Source organism: Amphiura filiformis, chromosome 1, assembly GCF_039555335.1.
Source record: "Amphiura filiformis chromosome 1, Afil_fr2py, whole genome shotgun sequence".
NCBI classification, from domain to species: domain Eukaryota; kingdom Metazoa; phylum Echinodermata; class Ophiuroidea; order Amphilepidida; family Amphiuridae; genus Amphiura; species Amphiura filiformis.
In genome coordinates, this window is record NC_092628.1 from 59,000,273 (window position 1) to 59,019,120 (window position 18,848).

At 36.1% G+C, this 18,848-nt stretch overlaps 1 protein-coding gene across 1 annotated transcript; it reads left to right on the forward strand.

Annotated features, from left to right (window-relative positions):
- Positions 1-251: 251 nt before the first annotated feature.
- On the forward strand, positions 252-17,342 carry LOC140149754 (putative aminopeptidase W07G4.4). The gene is made up of 14 exons (XM_072171810.1): positions 252-348; positions 3,993-4,128; positions 5,323-5,471; positions 6,523-6,631; positions 7,636-7,760; positions 9,219-9,318; positions 10,147-10,308; positions 11,416-11,480; positions 12,123-12,238; positions 12,582-12,700; positions 13,016-13,099; positions 13,844-13,951; positions 14,361-14,492; positions 15,238-17,342. Exons 1-14 carry the CDS (start codon positions 329-331, stop codon positions 15,367-15,369), a joined length of 1,557 nt encoding a protein of 518 aa, XP_072027911.1. The 5' UTR covers positions 252-328; the 3' UTR covers positions 15,370-17,342.
- The last annotated feature ends 1,506 nt before the right edge of the window (positions 17,343-18,848 follow it).

Here is an 18,848-nt window from a genome sequence, read left to right on the forward strand (position 1 = left end):
ATAATACGGTATTTTGTTGTTTTATCATAGACAATAGAGAGAATGGTTTTATATAATTAACAATATCAGCACTTACTTTCTGCCGTCGTGGTTGTAAACATGTGTTTTCGGAGAAAAGGTTATTATTCCTGTGTTTACCAGGTCAACCTCTACCGGGTCAACCATTCAAGGCCAACCTTGCTTGCCAAAGCAAGGTCATCCACATTTTCCGAGGTGCGCGTTTCCGCTGTGACTGTTGGATCTCATCATCAGTGATCGTGAAGCTATATTGTTTCACAGGGGAAAAACAAATCAGACTTCTGTTTGCTAGAGACTGAGATTCGTCAATATGGCATCGACCACTTCCAGGTAATAATTTTTTTCGGTACAGAAGGTGGAAGCTTATAACATAATTATGTTATATCAGAGAAGATGTAAAAGAGGAGGTTGATCAAGCTATCCTCAAACAAAATATGTGTGAGACCGCTCACTCAAAGTAAATGATGAATCACCCTATTTAGCTGCTTTACAATAGAATACCACAATGGGGTTTGAACCCGGGATGGGTGTGATACAAAAGTTGCAGCTTTTAAACTGCCTTTAGGGATAGGTCAGTGTGTGCATGTCATCATGCCATACACACCATGCATGCAGACCCTGTCATCTTGTCAGATTTCAGATAAAATATGACTGAAGTTCCATGGCAAATTATAATTTTTGCTACTTGTTGCCACTTTCAGACTCTATTATTTATGATAAAGAATGTTATCAATTATCAGAATATCTTTATTAGGTTGGCAGGAAATGACAGGAAAATACATAAAATAATAAAATAGAAATGATCAACAATCATCACCTCTCTAAAAATCCTAAAATTTCTTCTTTAGAAATTTATATATTTACAAAAAACGGTGGATTTGGGGGGAAATTTTACAGCACTCGATTTCTTTCTTGTATTATCCATATCCCATCCAAGCAGCAGGTCCTTAAGGGGGTACTACACCCCTGTCCAATTTTGTGCCTATTTTTGCATTTTTCTCACAAATTATAGCGCATTGGTGACAAGTAAGATATGTATATTATAGGGGCAAGGACTACAACTACTGCACTGGAAATTTTATTTCGGCACAGACAGCAGTTGTGGAGTTGCAGTCAAAAATGAGGGTAAACCAGTATTTGATCAATAAATCAATAACTACTTGCCTTGAGTTGCTGAATTTTCAGAGCAATAGTTGTAGTCCTTGCCCCTTCAACATGCATATATTAATTGTCACCAATGCGCTATAATTTTTGAGAAAATTGCAAAAATGGGTACAAAATTGGCCAGGGGTGTAGTACCCCCTTAACACACACGTTTCATACTTTTTAACAAATTCTCTATAGAAACATTGGAAATATTTTCAATTCTGAAGTGAAAATTGGTCAACCATGGGCGGTCACACACATAACATCATAGGATATTTCAAGTGGATGTCTAACTACTTGAGAATAAAGGACTATGAATAGATGCGACAGGATTACCTACGGGATTATCTCAAGGATATAATTCCGTTGACCCTCCTCTTTATTACATCTTCTCTGGTTATATTTAGTTATAAGCTTAAACTTTAAACATATGATACATCATACTAGTCCGAATAATCAGACCCAGAACAAAATATTAATTTCTGACATGATCGTGTACTGGGTCTGAACTGTTTCCATATGAAATCTTGATGGCAAATTGGACAATAGAAGCACATGGTTCTGCGTGACAGCTTTTTAATCCCTATTCAGGTTACGTGAATCACGCTATTGTGGACCATCCTTCTGATACTTGAGTGTTTGGACAAGCAGAACGGTTTTTTGTCAACCTCTCTGTTTGTAAACAAACCAGGAGGTCGAAATCGTCCTCCTCGCCGAATACGAAAGTCAGCGTAATACGGCACTGACATCATACATGTTGTAATGATGTATTACATGATTAAAATTTAAACAATACATTATACAGTACCGTATGATTGAGTATCAGTATGCCTGAGTTACTTGTAGGAAATAGGGTGCGTCCAGTGTCAGTGAACTGTTTTCATTAGTACATGTCACAAAATATTAATATTGACAATAATATTGACTGTTTGACCTATCCATATTGCTTATTAAATACATGTACCTATATGTTTTCATTTAATAGTCTGAATAATCAGTCCCCGAACAAAATATTAATTTCTGACATGATCGTGTTCTGGGTCTGAACTGTTTCCAAAAGAAGCACATGGTTCTACTTGACCGCTTTTTAATCCCTATTCATGTTATTATGTGAATCATGGTATTTGTGGACCATCCTTCTTCTGATACTTGAGTGTTTGGACAAGCGGAACGGTCTTCAGCGTAATAGTACGACACTATGTTTTCATATCACATTTTGTGGTGAAAAATGATTACAAATTAATGTGTAATTTGCAATCATTTGTACTTTTGTAGAGCAAAGATTTCTTCATTTCGACAGCTAAAGTAGGCCTACAGATGTGAATGTACGCAAGCGCGGCGACACATACAATGTTGTACACAGCACTTCTTGGAACTCCCGGTTGGAGCTGGGACTTTTCAATTATTGGAACTGGCCTGCTATGCATGTTGTTATTAAGCCATATTGTAATATCTGTCATAAATTACCAAGTTGGAATCTGTCAATCGATTTAATTGCTCATATATATATATTGTATGCATTTTAATGGGGAAATAGGTACTAAGACCGATAACCTTTTCCCAACCCGTACAAGGCCCTTCGGCCTTCGCACTTGATAATTAGTTTCCTGTTAAAGATTTTGAAAAAGGGACAAGGTGACTTTTATTTTCTTTATATATAGTTTGAACTATTACATGTACAAGCAACTATTGACTCGTTTTGACTAGAGCGGGCATTTAATTACCGGTATTTCACAACAATATTTGATTTTATAAATAAGTGAGGGTGGAGTTGTACTCTTACTTCATTCATCATTATTGTTGATGTTATTCAAGTCAGAAAATGGCAATTAATTATTTTGAGATTTTCAATTTTGGACGCGGGCGGTAAATAGGAAACTTATAATCAAGTGCGAAGGGCCTAAAACTAGATATGCAAGTTTTGAAACATTCTCCTTGTCATAATCATTTTACAATATGATTGTAATTCGGTATGGAACACAAACTGCAATTTCTCAGCATTAATTTGATTACTAGCTTGCTCTGAATGCAGCTGTACAAAATGTTTTTATCAAACTATAGATGAGTTGACCTCAATGTTTATCAACAAAGGCAAGGGACTGGTATATCGATATGCTTGAGTGAACCCCATGCAACCACTACACTGTTCAATTACCTTATTGTGATGTGGCAGGAAAAAACATGGGCCCTGAACAAATTATGGCGCCACCCTTAGAGTGGTGCCGAATTGAACAATTCAGCATCGATTTTGCGCCCCCTCCAAGTGATGAAAGTCAAATCATTTTCGCGCATTTCAGCACAAAGTCATTTGAAAGATCAATTTAAGACCGATATTCAACTTCATTATAACAAAATTTGGTTGACCCTATTTGTGCAAGCTTCGTGCGCTCTGCGCGCAATTGTTTCAAGAATCAGAAGCGCCATCATGTATCCTTAGCCTTGGGCAGGCACCACAGGGTTATAGCCATGGTGGTCGCGCTGGTCGGCAGTAACCAGTACTCAGCCTGACCGACCGGCACTCCAGGGAATTGTAGGTCTTGCCAACCAGCACTAAAATGACAAATTGTCCTCAAAACAGCTGTCAAATGCCATTACTGTCAAGTAATTGGCATTCTGATTCAATTTTCTCTTAATTTTAGCCGGCACTAAAATTTGGCTAGCTACAACCCTCACCACAACCCCTAGCTACATGTACACCACTGACTACCAACACTTTCATTCAAGTCATAGCCTGAGGGTGATGATCTCAAGACTGGTGGGACTGGAAAATCACATGAATTTTTAATTTGTTTGTGTGTGTTTCTGTATTTTTTGGTCCTGCTTTGTAGATTGCCATGTGACACAGAATGTACTGCTGATATCAATGACTCCAGGGCAGATGGAATTATTCTAGTTGCTAATGATTTCTCTCAACTAGCAGGTGATTTGCTGTTCCTGAAAGAACCCTTGGAACAGCAGAGCCAGGTAAATATATTGGCCTCAAATAGGAACAGTTCAAAGATCAAAGGGGACATGTAACTTCTGAGTTTCAGCCAATATTTAATGTACTGTGAACCTATACTGCACCAAAAAAGTATCCTTACACTTGGAAAAATAAACACAATTTCAAAACTGAACCATATTGGGGTAAATTTGTTTTTTTAATAGATGCACTATCTAATCCTGCACATTATGACACCACATTGAATCCAATGTGACCTCGAGAAGTAAAGTTACAAGCAATTGAATAGACGAAGGTCCCGTTTCAAAAGTGACAAACTAGCCTATACAAAGCGTAAAAAGATCCCAACAAGCACAACACAGCTTTAAAGCAGTTTTTATTTCAGTCTTTACTTTTCTGTACTTTTCATAACTCTCATTTTATTTGTCAGTTCTTTTGTTTCAGTTTTCTTTTGTTCTTTTTGTTTTAAATTAGCCATTCACCACCCTTAAAGCAGGTGTCTAGTCCGTGGAGTTTTGAATAGGCCAGTTTGTCACTTTTAAAACTGGACTTTCGTCTAATCAAATGCTTGTAACTTTGCTTCTTGAAGTCACATTGGATTCAATGAGGTGTCATAATGTGCCGGATTAGAAAATGCATCTATTAATGCCCGACTGCAAACAATAAACCCCTTTGGTTTTATTTGAATGTTTTTTGTTGTTGCTTATCATTGTTTTAACTAAGTTTCAGTGTCTAGCTCAATGGCATAGCATTATAGGGTATACGGTTTTAAAATGTACAAAATCCCAATGTAGGAAAATTGCCAAAAAATGGCTTGTGCTGCCCTGCCCCCATCAGGTCTGGTGCACCCAATCACGGTTGATGCACCCCAACAGGATACATTTTGTAACTCACTCTATGCCACTGGTCTACATGTAGCTAGTTGTACCTTGAATTGCATTTTATTGGGGCAGGTGGGGGTTGTAAATGCCATTGATTGATTGACTGTCAAAATGAAGAGTCATAATATTACATCACTATAGATCATATATTGCGCCAAAAAGTATCCTTACACTTGAAAGAAAAATCCTAATAAATAAACCATATTTGGGTAAATTTATTTGTCTAAAAGAAGATGGTGCATAGCAGTTTCATGAATGTGTCCACTGATTTAACAGCATACTCCTTAAGCTTTCAGGTATGGTCTTTACATTTTTATATTTGTTTTTTTACTTCAGATTGACTCTGCAGTTTGCAAAGAAGTTGTACTTCTCCCTCTGGGTACACACAGTGCTAAGCGCCTTGTTTATGCTCCAACTGGACCCTTGAATCGGGATTATGATGATGTGAGGCGCTTTGGAGATGCAGCCGGTGTTGGAATCAAACGGTATCTACTAGTTCTTGCCCCCTTCTTGGATGGAAAATGTCTAGAACCCTTATAATGTTCACCTTTACTTCTAGCGTATTTGTTTCTTCTCTTCCTTGTAACTTACACACCTTATGTACCATAGTGGTTAAAATGGCATATTACTGTACGTGTTATGTATAATAGTAGCTAGGTACTAGCTTATTCATCACTGATCACCACCATCCACAAAGCAAAAACAAGCCTTTGAAACTGAAACATGTTGATCTCCAGCTAACTTTGGACATTGGTCCCCATCACCCATTCCCCATACACCTTGTACTGGGATTATGATTATCTTGAACAAGTCAGATAATATTTTGTCATGGGTACATGTGGATCAGCTCAGGTCATTTCTTGGATGATCTGTTAGGTTATCTATCAACTTCAGGTGGTACTACACCTCCTGATCAATTTTGTGACTAATTTTGCATTTTTCTCAAAAAATAACTACAAAACTGGTAACAAAAGTTATGTATATTATAGGAGCAAGGAATCCAATTACTTCACTAAAATTTCAGTGATTCAAGACCAGTGATTCATTATATATGTAAAAGAAATGATGTACATTCTAGTGGTACCTCTTTTCTTATCATAAATAATGCCTCATTAACAGCGATTCTAAATAGGGGAATGTACCTTATAATCATGCAAGAGTTCTGTATTATGACATCTAGGGGAAAACCCAGATGTTTGCAAACATCTGGGTTTTCCCCTAGATGTCATAATACAGAACTCTTGCATGATTATAAGGTACATTCCCCTATTTCATGATACAGAATTATTATACAATATGGGGTTTTGTAATGATTCTGAAATAGTACACCAAGTGGTTAGCATGCTGTAATATTGCAGTTGAAATATGAAAGTTATCTTAACTTGATATCTACCTTTTAAGTGTACAACTTTTAAGTTGTATATTAAAATATACATTATACAGGTTAAAAAGTCTGACAGAGGTATATATCATACAATGTACACGACACTTGCTCTGCATTTTGACCCAATGTGATAAATATTCTTCTTGTTACAGTGCCATACGGGCAGGCATGAAAAAGCCAATGCTGATTTGTGTTCCTCATGAAGCCTTCCCTGAAGCCAAGCTAGCCTGCCTCCTTGGGGCATTTCAGTCTCTCTATGTGGTAAGTTCTCTACTGATGTTCTACAGATCTATCTCCTACAGATAGTGTGTGGTTGGTGTTTTGTCTGTGTAGGTAATAGAGAGATTGCGATTTCCAAACGTAGCATCGAACGTACGTAGAATATATTCCAAATCACTCTCCTGTGACGGGATTTTGAATAGATTCCACGTACGTTCGATGCTACGTTTGGAAATCGCAATCTCTCTAATGTCCTCACACACACACCCCTACACAATAAACCTTTGCCATCCAATCAATGACACACCAGGAAGTGTGTATGGTCCATAGAATAGGTGCACTGGTACCATTTAAAAGCATGCTTCTAATTATTGGTCCTTTTTCAGTTGGTAAAACATCAGTCTGCACTTGATAGATAAGAAAGCAAAGTATACACAAGGTCCATGTTTCATTTCTGTAATGTTTACATTTAAATAGGAAATCAAATTTGCATGGTACTGAGCTTATATGTATGTGTTGAATTTACAACAAGGTTTGTTATTTCGAATGGTCAATACTCGAATTTGGAAAAAGTTTTGTTACTCCGAAGGGTCATTACTCCAAATTGTAGAGTAATGTCCCTTTAGAGTACACAACACAAGTTTTATGTGCAAAACATCTGCCATGTTGTCCTTGGTAAGGTCTGTGAATGCCAGTGCACACTGGTAGGGGTTGTGTGGGGTGTATGGAAGTGAATAAGACCCATCAAACATTTTCTTTTCCGTATGAAATTTCGATAAGCTGTAGACACACAACCAATGGTTGACATCCATAGTAGATCTTCGGTAGGTCTGCAGTTTACTTGTATGTTCATTATGTTCTATTATATATAAATATTATTTGTTCTACATTATTGACAGCTTCACAGCTATAATCAAGTTCGGTGTGTTTTTTTTAATCTGATAGAATCTGCGTAGTAACCATGTGCACTAATTTTAACTTCAGGCAAGTGGGCTTTGAATTCCATTATCTTATTAACATACTCTCTATTGTAACCAAACTTACAGCCTCTTGAGATTCGTGAAGACGTGCCTAGTCGTGCCACCAAAATTGACCAATTACTGGTGTGGTCTGCTAACAAAGAAGAAGGGGATAATCTTGTCAAGCAGGCATCTGGAATTGAGGGTGGAAGGTTTGTAAATTCTCTTCTTGCACCACAATGTTAACTTTTCACTCAAAAGTGCTTACGATGCCAGAAACTAGTGGGATTTTGCCATTGCAAATCCAGGACTTTTGCTGAATCCATTGCAGGGCTGGAATTTAATATTTGCCTATTGGTCATTGAGATTTGTAAACAAGTCTGGCAAGTTACATGCCTTTTTCTTACCCAGGTTTTCTAATTGTAAATTAATGCCTTTCATGTAAAATCCAATGCAAAGGCTCTCACATAAGACAAGCTGAATTGCAGTTCTGAACCACAGCCACAAGTCTGTTCTGGGCCATCAAGCAAGTTGATGAAACAATTCAGTATAAGCCCTTTATCCATGTTCTGTAGAACTATTCTCCAACCCAACCATGAATTATGCATTCTGCTTATTTTATGTAGAAATATGATGTATTATTATAGCAAAAGGCATCTATCAATTATATATTAAAAAGAATAATAATAATAACAGGCTCTTATATATCACCCTTAACCCAGAGGGTCTCAAGGTGCTTAACAAACTAAAAACAATTATTTAAACATCAAGAAAAATTGTACATCGCGTCCAAAAGAGATGGAACAAGAACAGGTGACAAACAGAAATGACATCTCTCTCAAACACCGACCTACAACTTCTGCAACCAATGAGTCAAAACCATATGCATGTACGTGCCTATAAAAAACGAGAAAAACGCACAGAACGTCACCAGAAGCCATACCAACGCCAAGCGCGATAAGTGCGGACACGTACATACATGATGGTCATTGAAAACATCACTATCACAAGAAAACCAAAGTAGAGCATAAAATACCAATATAATTAAGGGGTACTACACCCCTGCCCAATTTTGTGCCTATTTTTGCATTTTTCTCAAAAAATTATAGCGCATTGGTGACAAGTAAGATATGTATTTTATAGGGGCAAGGACTGCAACTACTACACTGGAAATTTTATCTCAACACAGACAGCAGTTGTGGAGTTACAGTCATAAATGAGGGAAAACCAATATTTGATCAATAAATCAATAACTACTTGCCTTGGGTTGCTGAATTTTCAGTACAGTAGTTGTAGTCTTTGCCCCTATAATATACATATCTTACCTGTAACCAATGCGCTATATTTTTTGAGAAAAATGCAAAAATAGGCACAAAATTGGCCAGGGGTGTAGTACCCCCTTAAGTCTACAATATACAGCCAAATCTTAGATTAAAACTACAGTTAGATTAAAAGACTAATATTATACAACAGGAATAGTAAATTAAAATGAAGACAAATAATACACAAAAAAGAGAACAGATAGAAGATATTCTAGTCATGTAGTAGAAAGTAAAAATGAATTGATATGTTCAGCAATACAGTTGTCTTAATAAAAACTTGTCAAAGGATTGTAAAACACATATCACCATGAATAACATCAGTGTATTTTGGTATGTTTTTTGTGATAGACTGGTTGCCAGGGACATAGGGGGATCAGACCCTGAGAGAATGGCAGCTCCCAAGGTAGCTGAATATGTGTACCGCCTATTCAAAGGAACTCCAGTGAAGGTAAGTTGTGACGTAATTTTAGAAAGACAATGTCTAAAATAAGTTGCATGTGAGTGATCTTATTGCAGAGTGGTATGAAAAAAGTGCAATGATTTATAGTGCGCTATGCACAGGCACAGTGCCTAGACGTTGATCCACAAGCCTCGGTACTCTTTACAGCTTGTCGCTGATCATTCCATAAACCATTTATCAACAAGTTAACAACTTGGGAGACTTTGCTGCCTAGAAGTGCACACCCTAGACATTCCAAAATTGACCTTCACAGCCGGGATCAGCTCCCAGAGTTTTGTATGGGATACAACGAGACAATAAGCAGTAGGTTCCTTGTCATGGGGAATTTCAAGCTAACTCAATTTTAACTCCACAAGAGCATACTAAACCACCACCAGGGTTCGAACCCACAACCTCTCGCACCAAACGCCTTATCGATTGAGCTAACTTGACTGCTAATACAACACTTGTTAAATAAGAGAAATGAATCATAATTTGTTAAAAAGAAATCACAATTTTGACTCTGTACCAAATCCTATCAAAATTGTACTTACAAATGAATGAGAAAGAAACATTCATGTGAAGGTAAAGTGGAGTTCTTGATTTGTGTCAAAAGGGAAATAAAATATAGGCTACATGATATATGTGTGTTATTTTGGCTTGATCTGAAGGACCATAGCAACATCATATATCTCTAATATCAAACCTAAATATTCATCTACCCCCAGGCCTGGGACCGGCTCTGGGCAGCATTGTGTGTAACTTGTCAAACTATTCATGTACATTTTAAACCACTACTTGACAACTAATTATTGTTTTGATTTTATTGTTCTACAGTTCAACATCATATCAGATGACTCAGTTCTGACAAAGGAATATCCTCTCTTCTCAGCTGTCAACAGATGTGCCAAGCTGGTAGATCGCCACCAAGGACGTGTCATTCATTTGGAATATGTGGGTGATGGAGACATTGAAACAACTTTAATGATAGTGGGCAAGGTAGGTTTACTTGAGCTGTACATGTGTGTAGATTATGCACCCTTTTTTTTGTTGCATTTACTTACTGCCATAACCCAAATGATCTTATTAAGCTTCCCCCAATTTCAGAGAGGAATTCCTTTATCTGACTGTAATATTTCCTTATAATACCAAAAGCTGCTGCTTTTAATATCTGGAACAAGTCAAGTCAGTAAAAAATGATTGACCGTCCCTGATATTTTTCATCTGTTGTGGCATACAACATATGAAATGGGGAGGGTCGTGTTCATGGTGATGAAAAAGCAAACCACACAAATGATCATAATGGACTTCGCACATTTTTTGGATTATGTTTATGAAACATGTTTAGGTCACATCTACTGCAGAAATTAATTTTAATTGCAGTAACAACTTTTAAGTTTAAAACAACTCAGATATTGACCAGATAGAAAAAAATGAAAGTGCAGCTGTATTGATAATCCATAGAAAAGATTAAACTTCTGATCACAATTCAAAAATATTTACCTCCATAGTTTTCAGTTGTTGTTACTTCTACTACTACTACTACTAACCGACATTTAATACCGCGCCGAAAACCAAAAACAATTTGCACTAAGGCGCATGAAAACATAAACAATGGATGAAAACAAGAATAATATAATACATAAAACATCATAACATCAGATAAAGTCCAAAATCAATCATAATGAATACAGTTATTGATTGAAAGCAATATTGAACAGATGTTGTTTAAGCAGTTTCTTGAAAATGTCAATTGAAGAGGCAGTTTTGATATGTTCTGGTAATGCATTCCATAGTTTTGGCCCATAACAAGAAAATGATCTGTCTGCAAAGGTTGAATTCTTGGTCTTGTGCTCAGTGAGTATGAAAGAGGCAGTCAAAGTTGAACAAAGACGACGATGAGATGTTGAAACATGAAGCAAATCTGAAAGGTACTCCGTTGCTGTCTGATGAAGGCATTTGTAGACGATGACACGTATCTTAAAGTCAACGCGCTGCTTAATTGGCAACCAGTGCAACTCAACGAGGTGTTTGGAAATTGAGTCATATTTTAATTCCAAGAACCACTTTTGATGCAGCTTGTTTTATTTGTTGCATTGTTTGTAGGGTGTTACTTATGACACAGGAGGTGCTGATGTCAAAGCAGGTGGACACATGGCTGGTATGCACAGGTGAGTATGAAAGCAGTACAACAGACATGGGCAATAACAGGCCATGCAGTGTTTTGGATATATGGTGGGCTCAAAAATGAAATATGAACCAACAATTTAAAAAAGCTGTAAAAATCACTGAGAAAAATCCCCTACTTTAAATTTTTTTTAGAACAGATACCATAGGTACATCTATGATTATGATATATGATAGCAAAATCTAGCATTTTATATGAGATTAGATTATCAATTTATTTTTTAGTATTATATGCTGTGCTGATTGAAGAATTGGGGCCTATTTGCAAAGAATTAGGGCCTATTTGCAAAGAAGGGCTTTCATATGCCACTTTTAAAGGCCAAAATCCTGATGTTTCTTATGTGTCCTGCCACTGGACTCTCCCATGATAGGATTTTATCTTAGAATCTCCCCAGAAATTGTATGATAAAGTTAAGTTATGATTTGGACGTCCCTGATTTGATTCATGCATTTGATTTGATTCATGCATTTGATTTGATTCATGCATGATCATTGATCAATGTTTCATTTTTTAAATTTTAGCTGGCAATCTTTTAACAGGCAGTATCTTGAATTAGATCTCTTAATGGAGGAAGCAGTTTAATGGTTTTGGTGTCAGTTTTTGCTTTTGTTTTTAATCTGTTTAGAGATAAATGTGGTGCAGCAGCAGTGGCAGGTTTCTTCCATACTTTGAATTGCTTGAAGCCTAAAAACATCAAAGTGGTAGGCATTATGGCAATGGTCCGCAACAGCATTGGAGTAGGTAAGACATTGGAAACAAAATGACCAAGGGATTTTCAAGGAGTTCTTCAAAAGTACTAACTCTTAAGATAGTAGGTGTTACAAAATCCTTTTGCTGCTTTGTATTGTACCCCTAAACGGTGATGAAAACCATCTTTCTGTAGGCAACTCTACTATTTACATCCATTACTTTAATTTGTTTTAGACTTTCATGTAAAGAATTCTCTCAATTTATTTGTTATTGGATTTGATCATTTGCTTTTTTTGGTTTGATCTCGTAACCCTCTCTCCTCCCAATTTAACTGATTTAGAAAAGAGAAAAGCCTGTAATCTGCATTATTTGTCTTTCTGTATTACCCCACTAGAAAGCTATGTTGCAGATGAGTTGATTGCATCCAGGGCTGGTAAGCGTATTCGTATCGGAAACACTGATGCTGAGGGACGTATGGCTATGGCTGACTGCTTGTGTCAAATGAAAGAAAAGGTATAATACATCCCAACTGTACCCTTCCATTGCATTGTTAGAAATGATTAGCAACTAAACCAATTCTGCAATTATGATTTGCAGGGTCATGTGGAATGTTGAGATTTTTCATTCTTTTTGTACAATTCTAAGGTAAAATGTTGATCTTGACTCAAATTTTAGTGAAATGTCACCAATACACTATCACATCAGACTGTTGATTTCATAGGCAACCAGAATTGCCGAGAGGGTGTGATGAGTGCTCAAAGATATTACTGAGTGTGTGTCTCTTGGCAAAGCCTTATCAGCTTTATATATGTTTGTGTTAATTGACAGGCTCAAGGGGAAGTGAACCCCCATCTGTTCACTATTGCCACACTAACAGGCCATGCCGTCAGAGCCATGGGACCAAACTATTCGGTACGTATAGTATTATATAGTATTTTCATAAACAATCATGCATAATGCATAAAGATATTTTACAAATAACAATACATATAACATGACTTTGTAAACAAATACAACATTTTAGCAGATTGGGTAAGAGCTCCAGAATATGATGAGTGGCCAAAAGCGTGATTATTTTGTGGTGGGGGCAATATTTTTGGCCAGGAATGTGGACTTGAGCTATGCAGTCTATGTAAGACTCCATCGAGTTTGGAAATCATTGAGCATTCAAGATAAACAATAACCTCAACACAAACATACATTTTCTCTGACAGCTCCATGAGAGTACCATACTATGTATTTGGGTCAAAATGCCAACACGCCAGTCGGGCATATGTGACACGATCTGGTCCATGGGTGCCAAAAGAGGCATTTTTGAAAATTGAGTTACTGTAATTATTACATTATACATACAATAGGCTATCATTTACTGAAAACACCAAATGTCTAGCATACTTGGTTCTAAGTTATGAAGTTTTTTTGATGTTCTATTTTCTTTTGTATTTTATTGTTTTTTAACTCAATATTTTTACCTTTATCTCAGTTTCAAACTTGCCGCCTTTGGCCCCCATGGATCAGATAGTGTCACATTAATTATAAAAAATTACACGCCCCAATGCAAAAGTACACAACCTGCATGTCAATGGCGTGCAGGCTTGTGTAAAATTCCAGTCATGGATATTTTGAGGCAAGTAAAATTTGTTTCTTGGTTTTCAGATTATTTTGGATAATGGTCCAGCCAGAAAAGAGGGCCATGCGCAGAGTGTCCAGAAAAGTGGAGATGTGATTGGAGACCCTTTTGAAATCTCAAATATCAGGAGAGAAGTAAGTATGATAGTTTTAAATTACATAAAGAGCAATCCAAACAAACTAATAAAATTTATGCATCAGCGCTGGTAGCCTGGTACCATGTACTGCATTCCAACGTTGCGTGTTGTAATACATGAACAATGCTAAGCATGGCAGGCATGCAAGCATACTTGCGTGATGCATTTATTAAAAAAGGTAAATTAATTTATTTGAAAATATTGCTTTAAATTGTTGGTATCTACCACCTAAATCATCATCTCATTTAAGAATTGCCCACATACTATTCAAATATCATCTCTATAAGGTGGCAGCTGGACAGGTACTCATGAATGATACATGCACTTGTTATGTAATGAAGTACATTAATAATAATAACTCTACTTATTGTTGTCTTGTTGTCCCTCCCTCCCTCCTTTTTTTCCAGGATTATGAATTCCATACTGGGAAGTCAGAGTATGAAGATGTTCTGCAGTCAAATAATGCACCATCTACTATGACTGCCAGGGGGCACCAGTCGCCTTCCGCCTTTCTCATCATGGCTTCTGGACTGGACAGTGTGAGTGAAAAATTGAAACATGTATAAATATTTCAACACTAAATGTAATAAAATGAACGTTTGTTTGAAGGATAAATGAGAATGAAATGAATATATTGCTGTTGACTCAATCCATATATCTGCCATCTGATAGTAAAGACAAGCCATTTTTTTCTGTTAAATAGAAGAAAATGGTATTACTTAAAGGTGGGTAACCTGATTGACAGCCTCAGCCTCCCCCCCACTTTACCCCATCAAAATGCAGATTTTGGTATCAGGTGAAAGCTGATATTTTTCTCATTAACATATTGAAATTAGGCATTCCAAATCCAAATCATTAAAAAACTGTTGAATTAGTCTCAATTGTGGTATACCACTTTGAAACTCCTAATTTCAATAATTATGTTAATGAGAAAAATAGGATCATTCATTTGATATCAATTTATTCCAGGATCATGACGGTTATCGTTAATCACTGTAGACTATCAGTATAACGCTGTATAAATGTTCTTTTTGCATAAATGCTTGAAAGGGACAACATTTTATGTTATACATGTAAAGAATTTTATTTTCCAAATATATCAGGTCACCTTCCTTTAAGTTACAATCAAACACCTGATCTGACAATTTATTGTTTTTGAATTTATTATGCAATTTTGATAGATTATTCAAACCTGTGCTTGTCCTTGTTCTGCACAAGATGTGTGGGGAAAATATCAACTAAACTAATTTACAATTGTGTACCTTTTACCATTCACTATTTCAGCATGGTATTGACTCAGACCAACCTATCAAGTACTCCCACATAGACATAGCAGGCTCTTCTGGACCGTTCCCTGGAGTACCAACAGGTTCACCAATCTCAGCTCTAGCAGCAAAATACATTCTAGGATTGTAGGGGTGTGCAACTACTTGATGGAAATACACCTACACATTCCTGTTTGAAGTTCATCATACAGTAGTTGAATTATGCAAATACCTATTTTTGTGAATTTTTGATGGTACCGTATGATCTCTTGACACACTGCACCTTGTTTTAGATATCTTTGATGCAAAATTTACTTTATTATATTCTGCGTGTCATTCTGGGTTTGTAGAGGTCTGGAACTTTGTAGATTTGTAGATTTTATAAAAATCATGGAATTCTTCATCTTGTAAAGATGTTTCAGACTAGCCTTGTGATAAAGTTTGTTTGACTTATATAAGGCGGGAATTATTCGGCTTTTGTTACTGCGTGCATCAATAAAGTCCCAACTAACACTCGCGTAAATTCACATAAGCGTGCTCCAGTCACACATTGCGCAATGCACAACTAGCGTAAGCATTGCGTCAACAAGCCATTCTATATCAATACACAGTGTTATGAGTCTTATTTTTTTACGCCTTATATAGTTCAACTGCCCCCTGGGGCTACAGCTCTGGTCAGAGTTAACTTTTTTGCAGACAATGCAAATACACCTTATCATTTCTATCTGTAATTTGTTGATGTAATTATGCTAGTTTATAAAACACTGTATGGTTTGTCTTGTTAATGTGAAATTATGAAAATAAATGTGGTATGATGCAAAATATTATTTTTCTACTCATCCATCAATAGGTGGTGTTTATTTTACAAAAACTTTGTCAAACTCTAGTACTTTACTGATTCAGTAATTATAATGTAGTGGTGCAAGGATTTTATTCCTGTATACCATAGATTGTAAATAGGATATATTATCTTTTCTCTAGTGTCTCTGACTCTCTGTTTCAAAAACCTGAGCTTTAGAAACTTTAACCAAAGAAACATTTTCAAACAAAGATTGCATGTCGTGTATCTCTTGTAAAATTTAACTTAGGATAAAATGCTTTATATAATTATGATTAGGCAAACAAACAAATTTTTTATTGGCATTTTAGTGATGTATTGCCTAACTGCCTTTTGACTGATGTACATGTAATTGTTATTGTAAATAAGGCCAATTCAGTATAATTTATGCCTTAAAATATTTTTTGTCACACACATACTGATAAGTAGAATGATATCCCACTTAACAGATCATCCTCCACTATAATGTGTTCAAAAAGGTCTTCTGAAGAATCACATAATCTAATTATGTCATAAATATTATGTAGTAGTAATGCCCTCAAAAAAAGGTTTGTCTCAGGGAAAGAGAAAAAAGGCAAAGTGATACACAATTTGTTTTTTGCTTTATACATTTTCTGATGACTAAAGAGAAAACCCTCTGATACCAAAGAAATGTACTAAGATGGAAAGTTTAACGCTATGCGCACAGTCACCTGAGACAAACCTTGTGGGGCCCTAATAGAGAAATATCTTGTACAACAAGAAAGAATAGTTCGATAGATACGAGGGACAAATGTAAAAGTGAAGTACTGTTTAAAAAAACCAGTATTTTACTGGCAAGAGCTTTGCACAAATGAAAGATTTAGCCTGAATTAAAATAAAAGGGCATTTTGTGATCCACAGCCTCATCCACCCACTTTTTCTCAAAAAAAGTTGAGATTTTTATACTACTGGAAACCTCTGGCTACATACATAATGTTTATGTACCAAACCTTTCTTGCAGATTAATTCGTTTAGCAAAAATATCATCAAATTTCGGAATCCACTGAAATTTTGGGATTAAGCTTTTTTCATGGATATCTCCTGAAAAATGTCATAAAAATAGGATGCTAGGATCACGAAATCCTCCTTTAAAACAGTAGTAACATTTAGTATTAAAATCAACATCTGTGACCAATATAGTTCCGTTAGCAGCACACAATTGCATTTATCTAGTGCAGCTCAACGTATTGTACTACAAATTAATTGTGAAAATTGTAGATTTGGCTATTTTGTGGATTGCACATTAAAGTATCATTGGAAAATAACCATGTTGTTTTGTGTTTTTAATGAGTAGTGTCTTCAGAGAAGAGGACATATACAAGACCATAAGAAATGGACAGATTAGGCATGTGTTCAAGTATGTAATTGGACTTCTCCATAGTCCATTTGCCATTGTGCATACTCAGTATTACCTTTGCATTGAAAACTCCGATTGTGTGCACAATTGATATATTTTCCTGATCTGTTCAGTCACTGTTCGCCCTCTGTTAGCTTGATACCGAATTTTTCTCGGGGACAGCAGTCAGTAACGTGAGCAATTCTACATCTACATCTATTAGGATACTCAGTAAAGTTGCCAAGGCAATATCTGACTGAGAAAACAATACTGACGCCGGTCATCAGACACGGATCAAAAATTGACATATAATAAAATTACACTTAAAGCTACTTAAACTTACAAAATGAACTGCACTACTTAATTAACACTTTTGTTTTTAAGACCAGATGTAAATGATTCCAGTTTGTTACAATCGAGTAATGATGAGGGTAATGAATTCCAGTCCAGTATGGTGCTTGGGGAAGAAGCTGAACTTATATACGTTTGTTTTGTGAGCCATGGCCCGGAATTTAAGAGGATGATATTGGCGAGTATGTGATGTCCTTGGTGTTTGTATATAATCCGGTATGGGGACGGCAATGTTTTGAGTTTGAATTTTGAACATGGTGATTAAACGTGATGTTTCCCTTCGTTGTTGGAGTGATGTCCAGTTTAACTGCTCTAACAAGTTGGTAAGTTTAATTCTCCAAAATAAAACAGACTGCTGGAAAATCACTGGTAGGCATGAAGGGAGCTCTCTTTCATGAAATATTAAAAAACAATTATTATTGTTTAAAGGCTTAATGTACTGATGATTTCCTTCAAATTTTTAATTTGTCATTATATACTCAAAATGCTAAAATAATACTAGTAATAATTAGCGGGAATGGTTTCTGTCCATTTTGAGCTGAAATAACGAGGTAAAGTGAAAGAAACACTGCTTGTTATTTTGGCCGTTTAACACGTAGTTCTATGGGAGGACATAAAGTCATAAATTCTTGAATTATGACTTGATGTCGAACTTTGCTCTGTTTACCTACAAACACCAAAAATTTGGCTGATTCCATTTAGGTGCAAGTTGTGCCATGTGTAAACATTACAAATATGCCAAAAAATCAGGTTTGAAAAAAATTAACCAAATTCATATTATAAGATCGTACATTATGACTTTAAAGTAAGGCAGGACACAATGCCTACATCTAGGGCATCTAGATTTGTGGTACACGATATTCAGACTATTTATTACATTATAATATCGAGATTAATAACATAGGCCTATTTCTAAATTTCTCAAAATTCGACTATGGCATAGTCTAGTATGTAATCCACGCATATTGTCTACAATTGATATCACACTAAAATGTCAAAACCTGATCAGTACACCTGCCCACAAACTGCTCTTGCACGCTTCTGCATCAGTGGCAGATTTAAGCTTTGAGCAAAGTCGGTAATT

Excerpts from the sequence above, each read along its gene's own strand:
- LOC140149754 (XM_072171810.1), top strand. The coding sequence starts at position 329 with ATGGCATCGACCACTTCCAG. Across the intron at positions 10,309-11,415 it reads CTTTAATGATAGTGGGCAAG|GGTGTTACTTATGACACAGG; the intron begins GTAGGTTTACTT and ends CATTGTTTGTAG. Across the intron at positions 14,493-15,237 it reads TGGCTTCTGGACTGGACAGT|CATGGTATTGACTCAGACCA; the intron begins GTGAGTGAAAAA and ends TCACTATTTCAG.